This window comes from Mobula hypostoma, chromosome 9 (genome assembly GCF_963921235.1).
Source record: "Mobula hypostoma chromosome 9, sMobHyp1.1, whole genome shotgun sequence".
Classification (NCBI taxonomy): Eukaryota; Metazoa; Chordata; class Chondrichthyes; order Myliobatiformes; family Myliobatidae; genus Mobula; species Mobula hypostoma.
The window spans coordinates 1,140,200-1,151,881 of NC_086105.1; the positions used below are offsets into that span (position 1 = coordinate 1,140,200).

Genomic DNA, 11,682 nt, shown 5'->3' on the forward strand with positions numbered 1-11,682 from the left:
ATGTCCTTGCTCCCCATAATCAATTCACCTGTTTCTGTTTGCAGGGGACCTACAGTTGTCTTTATCAGTCTTTTCCTTTTTACATATCTATAAAAGCTTTTACAGTCCGTTTTTACGTTCTCTGCCAGTTTTCTCTCATAATCTTTTTTCCCCTTCCTAATTAAGCCCTTTGTCCTCCTCTGCTGAACTCTGAATTTCTCCCAGTCCTCAGGTGAGCCACTTTCTCTGGCTAATTCGTATGCTACTTCTTTGGAATTGATACTATCCCTAATTTCTCTTGTCAGCCACGGGTGCACTACCTTCCTTGATTTATTCTTTTGCCAAACTGGGATGAACAATTGTTGTAGTTCATCCATGCAACCTTTAAATGCCTGCCATTGCATATCCACCGTCAATCCTTGAAGTGTCATTTGCCAGTCTATCTTAGCTAATTCATGTCTCATACCTTCAAAGTTACCCCTCTTTAAGTTCAGAACCTTTGTTTCTGAATTAACTACGTCACTCTCCATGTTAATGAAGAATTCCACCATATTATGGTCACTCTTACCCAAGGGGCCTCTCACGACAAGATCGCTAATTAACCCTTCCTCATTGCTCAAAACCCAGTCCAGAATAGCCTGCTCTCTAGTCGGTTCCTCGACATGTTGGTTCAAAAAACCATCCCGCATACATTCCAAGAAATCCTCTTCCTCAGCACCTTTACCAATTTGGTTCACCCAGTCTACATGTAGATTGAAGTCACCCATTATAACTGCTGTTCCTTTATTGCACACATTTCTAATTTCCTGTTTAATACCATCTCCGACCTCACTACTACTGTTAGGTGGCCTGTACACAACTCCCACCAGCGTCTTCTGCCCCTTAGTGTTACGCAGCTCTACCCATATCGATTCCACATCTTCCCGGCTTATGTCCTTCCTTTCTATTGCGTTAATCTCTTTTTTAACCAGCAACGCCACCCCACCTCCCCTTCCTTCGTGTCTATCCCTCCTGAATATTGAATATCCCTGAACGTTGAGCTCCCATCCCTGGTCACCCTGGAGCCATGTCTCTGTGATCCCAACTATATCATAATCATTAATAACAATCTGCACTTTCAATTCATCCACCTTATTACGAATGCTCCTTGCATTGACACATAAAGCCTTCAGGCGCTCTTTTACAACTCTCTTAGCCCTTTTTAATGCTTGCCCTGGATTTGTCGGCCTGCCACTTTTACTTTTCCCCTTTGTACTTTTTGCTTCTACGCTCACTTTACACCCCTCTGTCTCTCTGCACTGGTTCCCATCCCTCTGTTGTGAACTAACCTCCTCACACCTAGCCGCTTTAATTTGATTCCCACCCCCCAACCATTCTAGTTTAAAGTCACCTCAGTAGCCCCCGCTAATCTCCCTGCCAGGATATTGGTCCCCCTAGGATTTAAGTGTAACCCGTCCTTTTTGTACAGGTCACACCTGCGCCAAAAGAGGTCCCAATGATCCAAAAACTTGAATCCCTGCCCCCTGCTCCAATCCCTCAGCCACGCATTTATCCTCCACCTCATCGCATTCCTACTCTCACTGTCGCGTGGCACAGGCAGTAATCCCGAGATTACTACCTTTGCGGTCCTTTTTCTCAACTCCCTTCCTAGCTCCCTATATTCTTCTTTCAGGACCTCATCCCTTTTCCTACCTATGTCATTGGTACCTATATGTACCAGGACCTCTGGCTCTTCACCCTCCCACTTCAGGATATCTTGGACACGATCAGAAATATCCCGGACCCTGGCACCAGGGAGGCAAACTACCATCCGAGTCTCTGGACTGCGTCCACAGAATCGCCTATCTGACCCCCTTACTATCGAGTCCCCTATCACAACTGCCCTCCTCTTCCTTGCCCTACCCTTCTGAGCTACAGGGCCAGACTCTGTGCCGGAGGCAGGGCCACTGTCGCTTCCCCCGGGTAAGCTGTCCCCCCCAACAGTACTCAAACAGGAGTACCTGTTGTTAAGGGGCACAGCCGCCAGGGTACTCCCCATCACCTGCCTTTTCCCCTTCCCCCTCCTAACCGTGACCCACTTGTCTGCCTCCCGTGGCCCCGGCGTGACCACCTGCCTTCCACTCCTCTCTATCACCTCCTCGCTCTCCCTGACCAGACGAAGGTCATCGAGCTGCAGCTCCAGTTCCGTAACGCGGTCCCTTAGGAGCTGCATCTCGATGCACTTGGCGCAGATGTAGACGTCCGGGAGGCTTGGAGACTCCAGGGCCTCCCACATCCGACACCGAGAACAGCAAACTGCCCTCACAGTCATAATGCCCCTCTCCTCAAATAGCAACAGAAAATGAATGTCAAACCTTCCTCGCCTCGCCCGCTTCTGCCTAAACCCGGTGAGCCGAAGCCCTTAAGTCTTCACTCTGCTCCCGGCTCACTCCGCCGCCCGCAAACAACGCTGCCCGCTCTATGAGGCTTTGTTCCTTTTAAATCTGCCGCGCTGCACTGCCCGACGTCACACGCCTGCGCAGTCCCGCCTCTCAGAAAGCCGTTGGAGAAAAAAAATAACGAAAATTTCAAAAATCTCTTTCTCGGCACTCCCACTCAGACTCTCAGACTCCTTCTTCGAATCAAATCCGAAGCAGGATGTCTGCCCTTTTAAATCTGCCGCGCTGCACTGCCCGACGTCACACGCCTGCGCAGTCCCGCCTCTCAGAAAGCCGTTGGAGAAAAAAAATAACGAAAATTTCAAAAATCTCTTTCTCGGCACTCCCACTCAGACTCTCAGACTCCTTCTTCGAATCAAATCCGAAGCAGGATGTCTGCCCTTTTAAATCTGCCGCGCTGCACTGCCCGACGTCACACGCCTGCGCAGTCCCGCCTCTCAGAAAGCCGTTGGAGAAAAAAAATAACGAAAATTTCAAAAATCTCTTTCTCGGCACTCCCACTCAGACTCTCAGACTCCTTCTTCGAATCCCTGATGATAGGATCCCTGTTGATGCTCCATCTGATCCTGTGGCAGCCTGTTGCACTATTTGCGTTATCACCCACATGCTCAAGCTGGTGCACTCTTCACTTAAAGCTACAAAGTTCCTCATGGTACTAGCTCACTGGAGATCCTACCGTGTATCTCCTGACCATGGTATTACCTCACTGAACACATGACCATGGTGCTACCTCGCTGGAGATCCTACCGTATATCTCAAGCATGCTGCAGTCCTTCTCCACTTTCCCTGCCAAGATCAGATTATCACTTGGCTTGATCTTAAAATCTTCATCTTCATATTGGTCCTGTGGTACACAGTTAGATTAAAATGGATTATTGGTCCTGTGGTATACAGTTAGACTGAAACAGACCACTGATTCTGTGGTATACAGTTAGATTGAAACAGACCATTGATCCTGTGGTATACAGTTAGATTGAAACAGACCACTGATTCTGTGGTATACAGTTAGACTGAAACAGACTCATTAATGATACACACTCTTGGAAACGGTGATCATTCAATAGTTACAACGGACCAAGCAAAGCAGAATAATCCTGTAAAATAACTAGCTTTAACTTAACTGTGTCCTTCAGAGTGACGTACGGGTCATCTTCATTACTTGCATAGACTGTGAGACCCGCCAGATTATCACCAAGGTTCACTCCACCTAAAGAGACGACAAGAGATTACCAAAAGGAGTAGAAACCACACAGCTGATTCACATAATGAGCTTCACTCAACCCCACTTGGCTTGTACAAAGTGTTTTCAGTGGTTGGTACAGACGATCTGGGACGATGGGCCCGCTTTAATGCTGCATGACTCTGACAATTTATCTGAAGTCCAGTAGCTGGAACACTGAAGGCTCTTTCTCGCGTGGACTTGGCAGCATAGAACCAGTGTGAGGTAGCGTGCCATTTCCCACTGGTTTTATATCACCCCTATGGTCAAACCGTGCTCTCCATATGGTCAATGAGGTCTCCGCATCAGGATGACATGGGACAACATCACTCACTGCCCAACCACCTGATGCAGGGTCTGGACAATTCCTTCCCTCACAGGTGTTGCTCGACCCACTGAGTTCCTCCAAAAGTTTGTTGCTGCCAAAACCTCTCCCCTGAAAACAGTTTACCCATACCAGGAGTCTGTTAAGAGTGACAGTGACTGACCTCCCACCATCCACTATTACACCCATTCCAACTGAACCTCTCCCCTGAAACAGGTTTCCCGTGTTTGTACACGGGGTCTGTACAGTGACAGTCAGAGTTATAGAACACTATAGTACACAAAGAGGCACTCCAGCCTATCTAGTCCATGCCAAACTATTATTCTGCCTAGTTACATTGATCTGTACCTGGACCATAGCCCTCCATACCCCTACCATCCATGTACCTATCCAAGTTTCCCTGAAATGTTGAAATGAAACCCACATCCACCACTTCCGTTGGCAGCTCGTTCCACACTCTCACCCCCCTCGGACTGAAGGTACAGATACTAATCCTCAGAGGGATCAGAAGTGGAGAGAGTGAGCAGTTTCAAGTTCCTGGGTGTCAAGATCACTGAGAACCTGACCTGGTCCCAACATATTGGCGCAAACACGAGGAAATCTGCAGATGCTGGAAATTCAAGCAACACACACAAAAAATGCTGGTGAATGCAGCAGGCCAGGCAGCATCTATTGGAAGAGGTACAGTCGACATTTCAGGTCAAAACCCTTTGTCAGAACTAACAAAGGGAGCGGTGTCTCAGAAAGGCAGTGTCTATTATTAAGGATTCCAGCACCTAGGGCATGCTCTTTTCTCACTGTTACCATCAGATAAGTGTGAAGTGGTTCATTTGAAGACAGAACATAATAGTAAGACTTCAGCCGTGTGGAGGATCAGAGAGATCTTGTGGTCCGTATTCACAGGAAAGAAGATCATTGTTAGGAGCTTAACATCCAAGGATACACCTTGTATCAAAAGTACAAGCAGGTAGGCAGAAGGGGTGGGGTGGCTCTGTTGGTAAAAAAACTGAAATCAAATCCTTAGAAAGAGGTGACACAGGATCAGAAGACATAGAATCTTTGTGCATAGTTAAGAAACTGAAAGGGTAAAAATATTCTGATGAGGGCTATATACAGGCTTCTAAACAGTAGCCAGGATGTGGGATATAAATTACAACAGGAAATAGAAAATGCATGTAATAAAGGCAATATTATGATAATCATGGGGGTTGATATGCAGGTTGATTTGGAAAATCAGGTCAGAACTGTATCCCAAGAGAAAGAATTTGTAGAATGCCTATGAGATAGCTGTTTAGAGCCAACTAGGGAAAAGGCAATTCTGGATTGGATGATATGTAGTGAACCAGATTTGATAAGGCGGCTTAAGATAAAGAAACCCTTGGGAATTAGTGATCATAAAATGATAGAATTCGCCCTACAATTTGAGAGGGAGAAGAAAAAGGCTAGATGTATCATTATTACAATGGAATAAAAGGAATTCTGAAACATAATAGAGAAGCTGGCCAAAGTTGATGGGAGCAGACACTAACAGGAACAATGGCTGAAGCTTCTGGGGGTAACTTCGAGGGCGCAGGGCAGATACATCCCAAAAAAGTATTCTAGAGTAGGATGATGCGACCATGGTTGACAAGGGAAGTCAAAGACAGCATAAAAAGCAAAAGAGAGGGTATACAATATAGCAAAAATTAGTGGGAAGGTAGAGAATTGGGAACTTTTAAAAACCAACAGAAGACAAACAAAAGAGCCATAAGGGAGGAAAAAATGCAATTTGGAAATAAGTTAGCCAATAACATCAACAAGATTTTTTAGACATATAAAGAGTAAAAGAGAGGTGAGAGTGAATATTGGACCACTGAAGAGGGAGTAAAGAGGGGGACAAGGAAATGGCGGATGAATTGCTAAGTATTTTGCATCAGTCTTCACTGTGGAAGACACTAGCAGTAAGGTGGAAGTTCCAGGTGAGAGAGGCCATGAAGTGTGTGAAGTCACCATTACTAGAAGGTTCTTGGGGAACTGGAAGGTCCGAAGGTAGGTAAGTCACCTGGACCCGATGGGGTACAACCCAGGGTTCTGAAAGGTGGGGAGAAGAGACTGTGGATGCATTAATAAAGAATTTTTTAAAGATCACAAGATTCTGGAACGGTTCCAGAAGACTCCACTCTTCAAGAAGAGAAGGAAGCAGAAAAAAATTATTCATCTGTAAGTCTGACCTCAGTGGTTGGGAAAATTGTTGGGAGTCTATTATTAAGAATGAGCCTTCAGGGTACTTGAAGAGACATGGTAAAACAGGGCAAAGTCAGCATGGTTTCCTCAAGGGAAAATCTTGCCTGATGCATCGGTTGGAATTCTTTGAGGATATAACAGGCAGGAGAGACAAGTAAGTGTCAATAGATGTTGTTTACTTGGATTTTCAGGCCTTTGACAAGGCACATGAGGCTACTTAACAAGAAAAGAGTCCATGGTATTACAGGAAGGATACTAGCATGGATAGAGAATTGGTTGATTGGCAGGAGGCAAAGAGTGGGAATAAAGGGAGCCTTTTCTACTTGGCTGCTGGTGACTAGTGGTGTTCCGCAGGCGTCGGTATTGGGACCGCTTCTCTTCATGGTGCGTGTCAATGATTTGGATGAAGGACTTGATGGCTTTGTGCCCAAGTATGCAGATGATAAAAAGATACAGTGGTTCTAGAAAGTTTGTGAACCCTGTAGAACTTTCTCTATTTCTGCATAAACATGACCTAAAATGTGATCAGATCTTCATTCAAGTCCTAAAACTAGATAAAGAGAACCTAATTAAATAACACAAAAAACATACTTGTTCATTTATTGACAATATCCAATATTACATATATTTGTTGGAAAAAATGGGGTAATGCCTACAGCTAACTGCTAAAGCTGTTGGGAGTGGTTTAAACTAATATGACAGGCGGATGGGAACCAGTATGATGGAGCTGAGGATGAGCCAGCAGGTTTACAAGTAGCTGAAATAGGTAATATTAATGTAAGGAAGGAGAAGCCAATTATTGAGTACAAATACAGACAGATCATACAGTTAAATTGTACCACAGAGGTAAAATTCATAAGGGCGAAGAATGCAGGTCTGAAGGTGTTGTATTTAAATACACGTGGCATTTGGAATAAGGTGGACGAACTTGTGGTGCAATTCGAGATTGATCATTATGATGCTGTGGGCATCACTGAGTCTCAGCTGAAAGAAGCCCATAGTTGGGAGCTTAACAGCAAAGGGTATACTTTGCATTGAAAGGCCAGGCAGGAAGGCATAGGCAGTGGTGTGGCTCTGTTGGTAAGAGGTGGAATTACATCTTTAGAAAGAGGTGACATAGGATCAGAGAACGTTGGATCTTTGTGGTTGGAGTTAAAAAAATGCAAGAGTTAAAAATCATTATGGGAATCACATATAGGCATCCAAACAGCAGCCAAAATGTGGGGTTGAGATTGCAAAGGGAGCCGGAAAAGGTATATAATAAGGGTAATAGAACATAGAAATCTACAGCACATTACAGGCTCTTCGGCCCACAATGTTGTGCCGACCACGTAACCTACACTAGAAACTGACTGGAATTTCCCTACTGCACAGACCTCTATTTTTCTAAGCTCGAGGTACCAATCCAGGAGTCTCTTAAAAGACCCTATTGTATCTACCTCTACCACCTTCCATGCACCCACCACTCTCTGTGTGAAAAACTTACCTCTGACATCCCATCTGTACCTACTTCCAAGCACCTTAAAACAATGCCCCCTTGTGTTAACCACTTCAGTCCTGGGAAAAAGCCTCTGGCTAGCCACATGATCAATGCCTCTCATCATCTTATATACCTCTATCAGGTCACCTCTCATCCTCCATCGCTCCAAGGAAAAATGGCTAAGTACACTCAACCTATTCTCATAAGGAACGCCCTCCAATCCAGGCAGCATCCTTGCACCCTTTCTATGGTTTCCACATCCTTCCTGTAGTGAGGTGACCAGAACTGAGCACAGTTCTCCAAATGGGGTCTGACTAAGGTCTTGTATCATTACTTGGGAGTCCTTGTGCAGAACATTCGGTGGTGAGGAAGGCAAATGCAATGTTAGCATTCATTTCAAGAGGTCTAGAATACAAGAGCTGAGGCTTTATAAGACACTGGTGAGGCCTTATCTTGAGTACTGTGAACAGTTTTGGGCTTCTCATCTAAGAAAAGATGTGCAGCCATTGGAGAAGGTTCAGATAAGATTCACAAGGATGATTCCAGGAATGAAAGGGTTATCATACAAGGAATGTTTGATGGCTCTGGGTCTGTACTTGCTGGAATTTAGAAGGGTGAGGGGGTTCTCATTGAAACCTTTCAAAAGTTGAAAGGCCTCAACAGAGTAGATGTGGAAAGGATGTTTCTCATGATGGGAGAGTCTAGGTCATGAGGGTACAGCCTCAGGATAGAGGGGCGTCCATTTAAAACAGAGACGTGGAGAAATTTCTTTAGCCAGAGGGTGGTGAACTGGTAGAACTTGTTACCACAGGCAGCTGTGAAAGCCAGGTCATTGGGTGTATTTCAGGCAAAACTTGATTGGACAGCATCAAAGGTTACAGGGAGAAGGCCGGGGAGTGAGGCTGAGGAGAGGATAAAAGGATCAGCACTCGATGGGCCAAATGGCCTAATTCTGCTCCTATGTCTTATGGTCTTATTCTATCAACACCTCTCATGATTTTATAAACTTCAATCAGCCTTCACCATTCCAGACAAAACAACCCAAGTTTGTCCAACTTCTTGTTGTAGCACATGCCCTCTAATACAGGCATCACCCTGGGAAACCTCTTCTGCACCCTCTCCAAAGACTCCACACCCTTTAACATCCAGACTTTTAAAATCAATACCTTGACCAATAAAGGCAAGCATGCCATATGCTTTCTTAACCAACCTAGCAACCTGTGCAGCCACGGTTAGGGAATAATGGCCTTGGACCGACACAGTGAACGGTGGGCCACTGAGGAGTGTGGTAGAACAAAGGGATCTGGGAATACAGGTCCATAATTCATTGAAAGTGATAATTCATTGAAAGTGACGTCACAGGTAGATAGGGTCATTAAGAAAACTTCTGGCACATTGGCTTTCATAAATCAAAGCAGAGATGGGATGTTAAGTTGAAGTTATATAAAATGTTGGTAAAGTCTAATCTGGAGTATTGTGTGCAGTTTTGTTCACCTACCTACAGGAAAGATGTGAATAAGGTTGAAAGAGTACAGAGAAAATTTACAAGGATGTTGCTGGGTCTGGAGGACCTAAATTATAGAAAAAGATTGTATAAATTGGAACTTTATTCCTCGGAACATAGAAGATTGAGAGATTTGATAGAGGTATAAAAAATTATGAGGGGTATAGACATGGTAAATGCAAGCAGGCTTTTTTCACTGAGTTTGGGTGGGACTAGAATCATAGGTCATAGGTTAAGGGTGAAAGGTGAAAAGTTTAAGGGGAACATGAGGGGAAACTTCTTCACTCAGAAGGTCGTGAGAGTGTGGAATGAGCTGCCAGAGCAAGTGGTGCATGCAAGCTCAATTTCAGTGCTCAAGGGAAGTTTGAACAGGTACATGGATGGTAGGGGCATAGGGGGCTATGGTCTTGGTGCAGCTCAATGGGAATAGGCAGTTTAAATGGATCAGCATAAACTAGATGGGCTGAAGGGCCTGTTTCTGTGCTGTACTTTTCTATGACCTCACAGACCCATCAACCACTACCTTGTCTTCTATACGTGAGCCAGCTCTAAACCTAAGTGGCCAAGTCGCTGAGTATCCCATGCATCATAATCTCCTGGTTCATGGTTGAATGCCACACAGACGGTTATGTGCCTCACCTTTCTCGTCATCATACCCATCCAGATCGTACTCTGCCAGACTGTCGTTGTCCTGCTCCTCCTCATCTTCGCCCTTCGGAGTCTCAGTATCATCAGAGGCAGTGTGGACCTCTGTCCCCTCTGCTGTCTGTTCATCTTCCTGCTCCTGGTCCCTGGAAACAAACACCAGTCAAGAAACACTCTGAACATATACCACTTATCAACAGCTCCATGCCAAAATTCTTCCAGCAAGCCCAGAGAATCTTCCCATTCGACCAGTGCAGTGGTACAAGAGGGAGGTGACACTCACTCAAATTCTTCTTTTGCATTGTCGATTAACTGTTCCAGCTCCTGTTTAGTCAAGGTCACCTAGGAAAGAAAATGCACAGAGTCACCATCAGGGTGAAAGCTCCCGGCAGTACCCAGGGTGCAGCCTCCGGCCCCTGGCGGTGACCAGGGTCATGGTTTACAGACGCTGCAGGTGCACACGACTCAGCCACAAGTGTTGCAAGCTTGAATTACAGTTCCAACATCTGCACAACAGCTCAAGTTCAGGTTTACTGTCGTTCAAACTGTATACATGTACGCTGCCAAAAGTCAGGCACTGTCCCTAGACCCTCACTAGACGCCCCAGCTCCAAACATGCGCAGGTGCTGTACACCCTGCACCAGGAGACCTCCAGCAACGGGGCTCCTGAAGCTGTGGGTCTAAGGACGAGGGAGCTGCTAGTTATATCGGATCCACCTGGACCAGCCCCCACCCTGGTCACGGTGAATGGGAGCGGGACGCTCCCTCACCCCTCCCACCTTCTCCGGAGTCTCCCGGGCCGCCCCTTGCGGGACCCAGCCGACACACGTGTGCGAACTGCTCATCGCAGCACGGCAGCAAACCGGAAGTGATGAGACGTCGCTGAACACCACTTCCCGTCTGGCGCCGCCCAGCGCCCGCGGCCGGTATCGCCGGGATTCGCCCCGCGGCGCCACCTGCTGGTGGGGAGGAGGCGCGGACTGGAGCGCAGCGGAGCGGGAGGAGAGTCCGGGAGCGGGGTCGCATGTCCCGGGTCCCGGAGACTGCGGTCCCCGCGGTACGGTCGGGAAATGAGAGACCGGGTGGGCGGTGAGCGTCTCCTCCCCGGGGCCGGAGCCCAGCTCACGGTGACAGGCATCCGAGTTACTATCACAATCTATAACTTCGGAATTTGACCAATTTGTTGTATTCTTTTGTAACTGTTTCCTGCTGTCACAGTGGTACGTGCTGTGTTTTGTATCTTGGCCCCAGAGGAACGCTCTGTATTCATGTGTATGATGAATGACAATCACATTTGAACTTAGGCAGCGTGAAATGTGTTTTCAACAGAACAGTGCAATGACATAATGACTGTGTAGCGATATCAGCTTTAACATCATATGCTAATAACATCACTGTTGTCAGCTGTATCAAAGGTGGTGAAAACTCAGCAATAGTTGGGTGTGTAAAGGGCGGACGGGAGGATGAATACAGGGCTCTGGTGGAGGACTTTGTCAAACGGTGCAAGTCGAATCATCTGCCGCTCAACATCAGCAAGACAAAGGAGATGGTGACGGACTTTAGGAAGACTGAGCCTGTACTGCTCCCTGTTACTATTGATGGTGAGGACGTGGATGTGGTGAAGACCTACAAGTACCCGGGAGTGCACCTGGATGACAGACTTGAGTGGAGCACCAACATAGAGGCTGTGTACAAGAAGGGCCAGAGTCACCGCTACTTCCTGAGGAAGCTGGGGTTTTTTGGAGTACGCAGGCCTCTCCTTCACATGTTTACCAGTCTGTTGTCGCCAGTACAATCTTCTATGTGGTGGTGTGCTGGGGCAATGGAATCAACATGGGTGATGCCAACAGGCTCAATAAACTGATTAGA

The 11,682-nt window shown here is 46.4% G+C and overlaps 1 protein-coding gene across 1 annotated transcript in view; it reads right to left on the minus strand.

The window, feature by feature from the left end:
- The window catches only part of pwp1 (PWP1 homolog, endonuclein), a 35,763-nt gene extending 25,071 nt beyond the window's left edge, over window positions 1-10,692 (minus strand). The window contains exons 1-5 of the mRNA XM_063057551.1: window positions 10,593-10,692; window positions 10,097-10,155; window positions 9,808-9,959; window positions 3,539-3,624; window positions 3,165-3,261 (exon numbers count right to left, since the gene is read on the minus strand). Coding sequence (XP_062913621.1) covers window positions 3,165-3,261; window positions 3,539-3,624; window positions 9,808-9,959; window positions 10,097-10,155; window positions 10,593-10,658 — 460 coding nt within the window. The 5' untranslated portion in view covers window positions 10,659-10,692. The remainder of the gene's footprint in view (window positions 1-3,164; window positions 3,262-3,538; window positions 3,625-9,807; window positions 9,960-10,096; window positions 10,156-10,592) is intronic.
- Window positions 10,693-11,682: the final 990 nt, after the last annotated feature.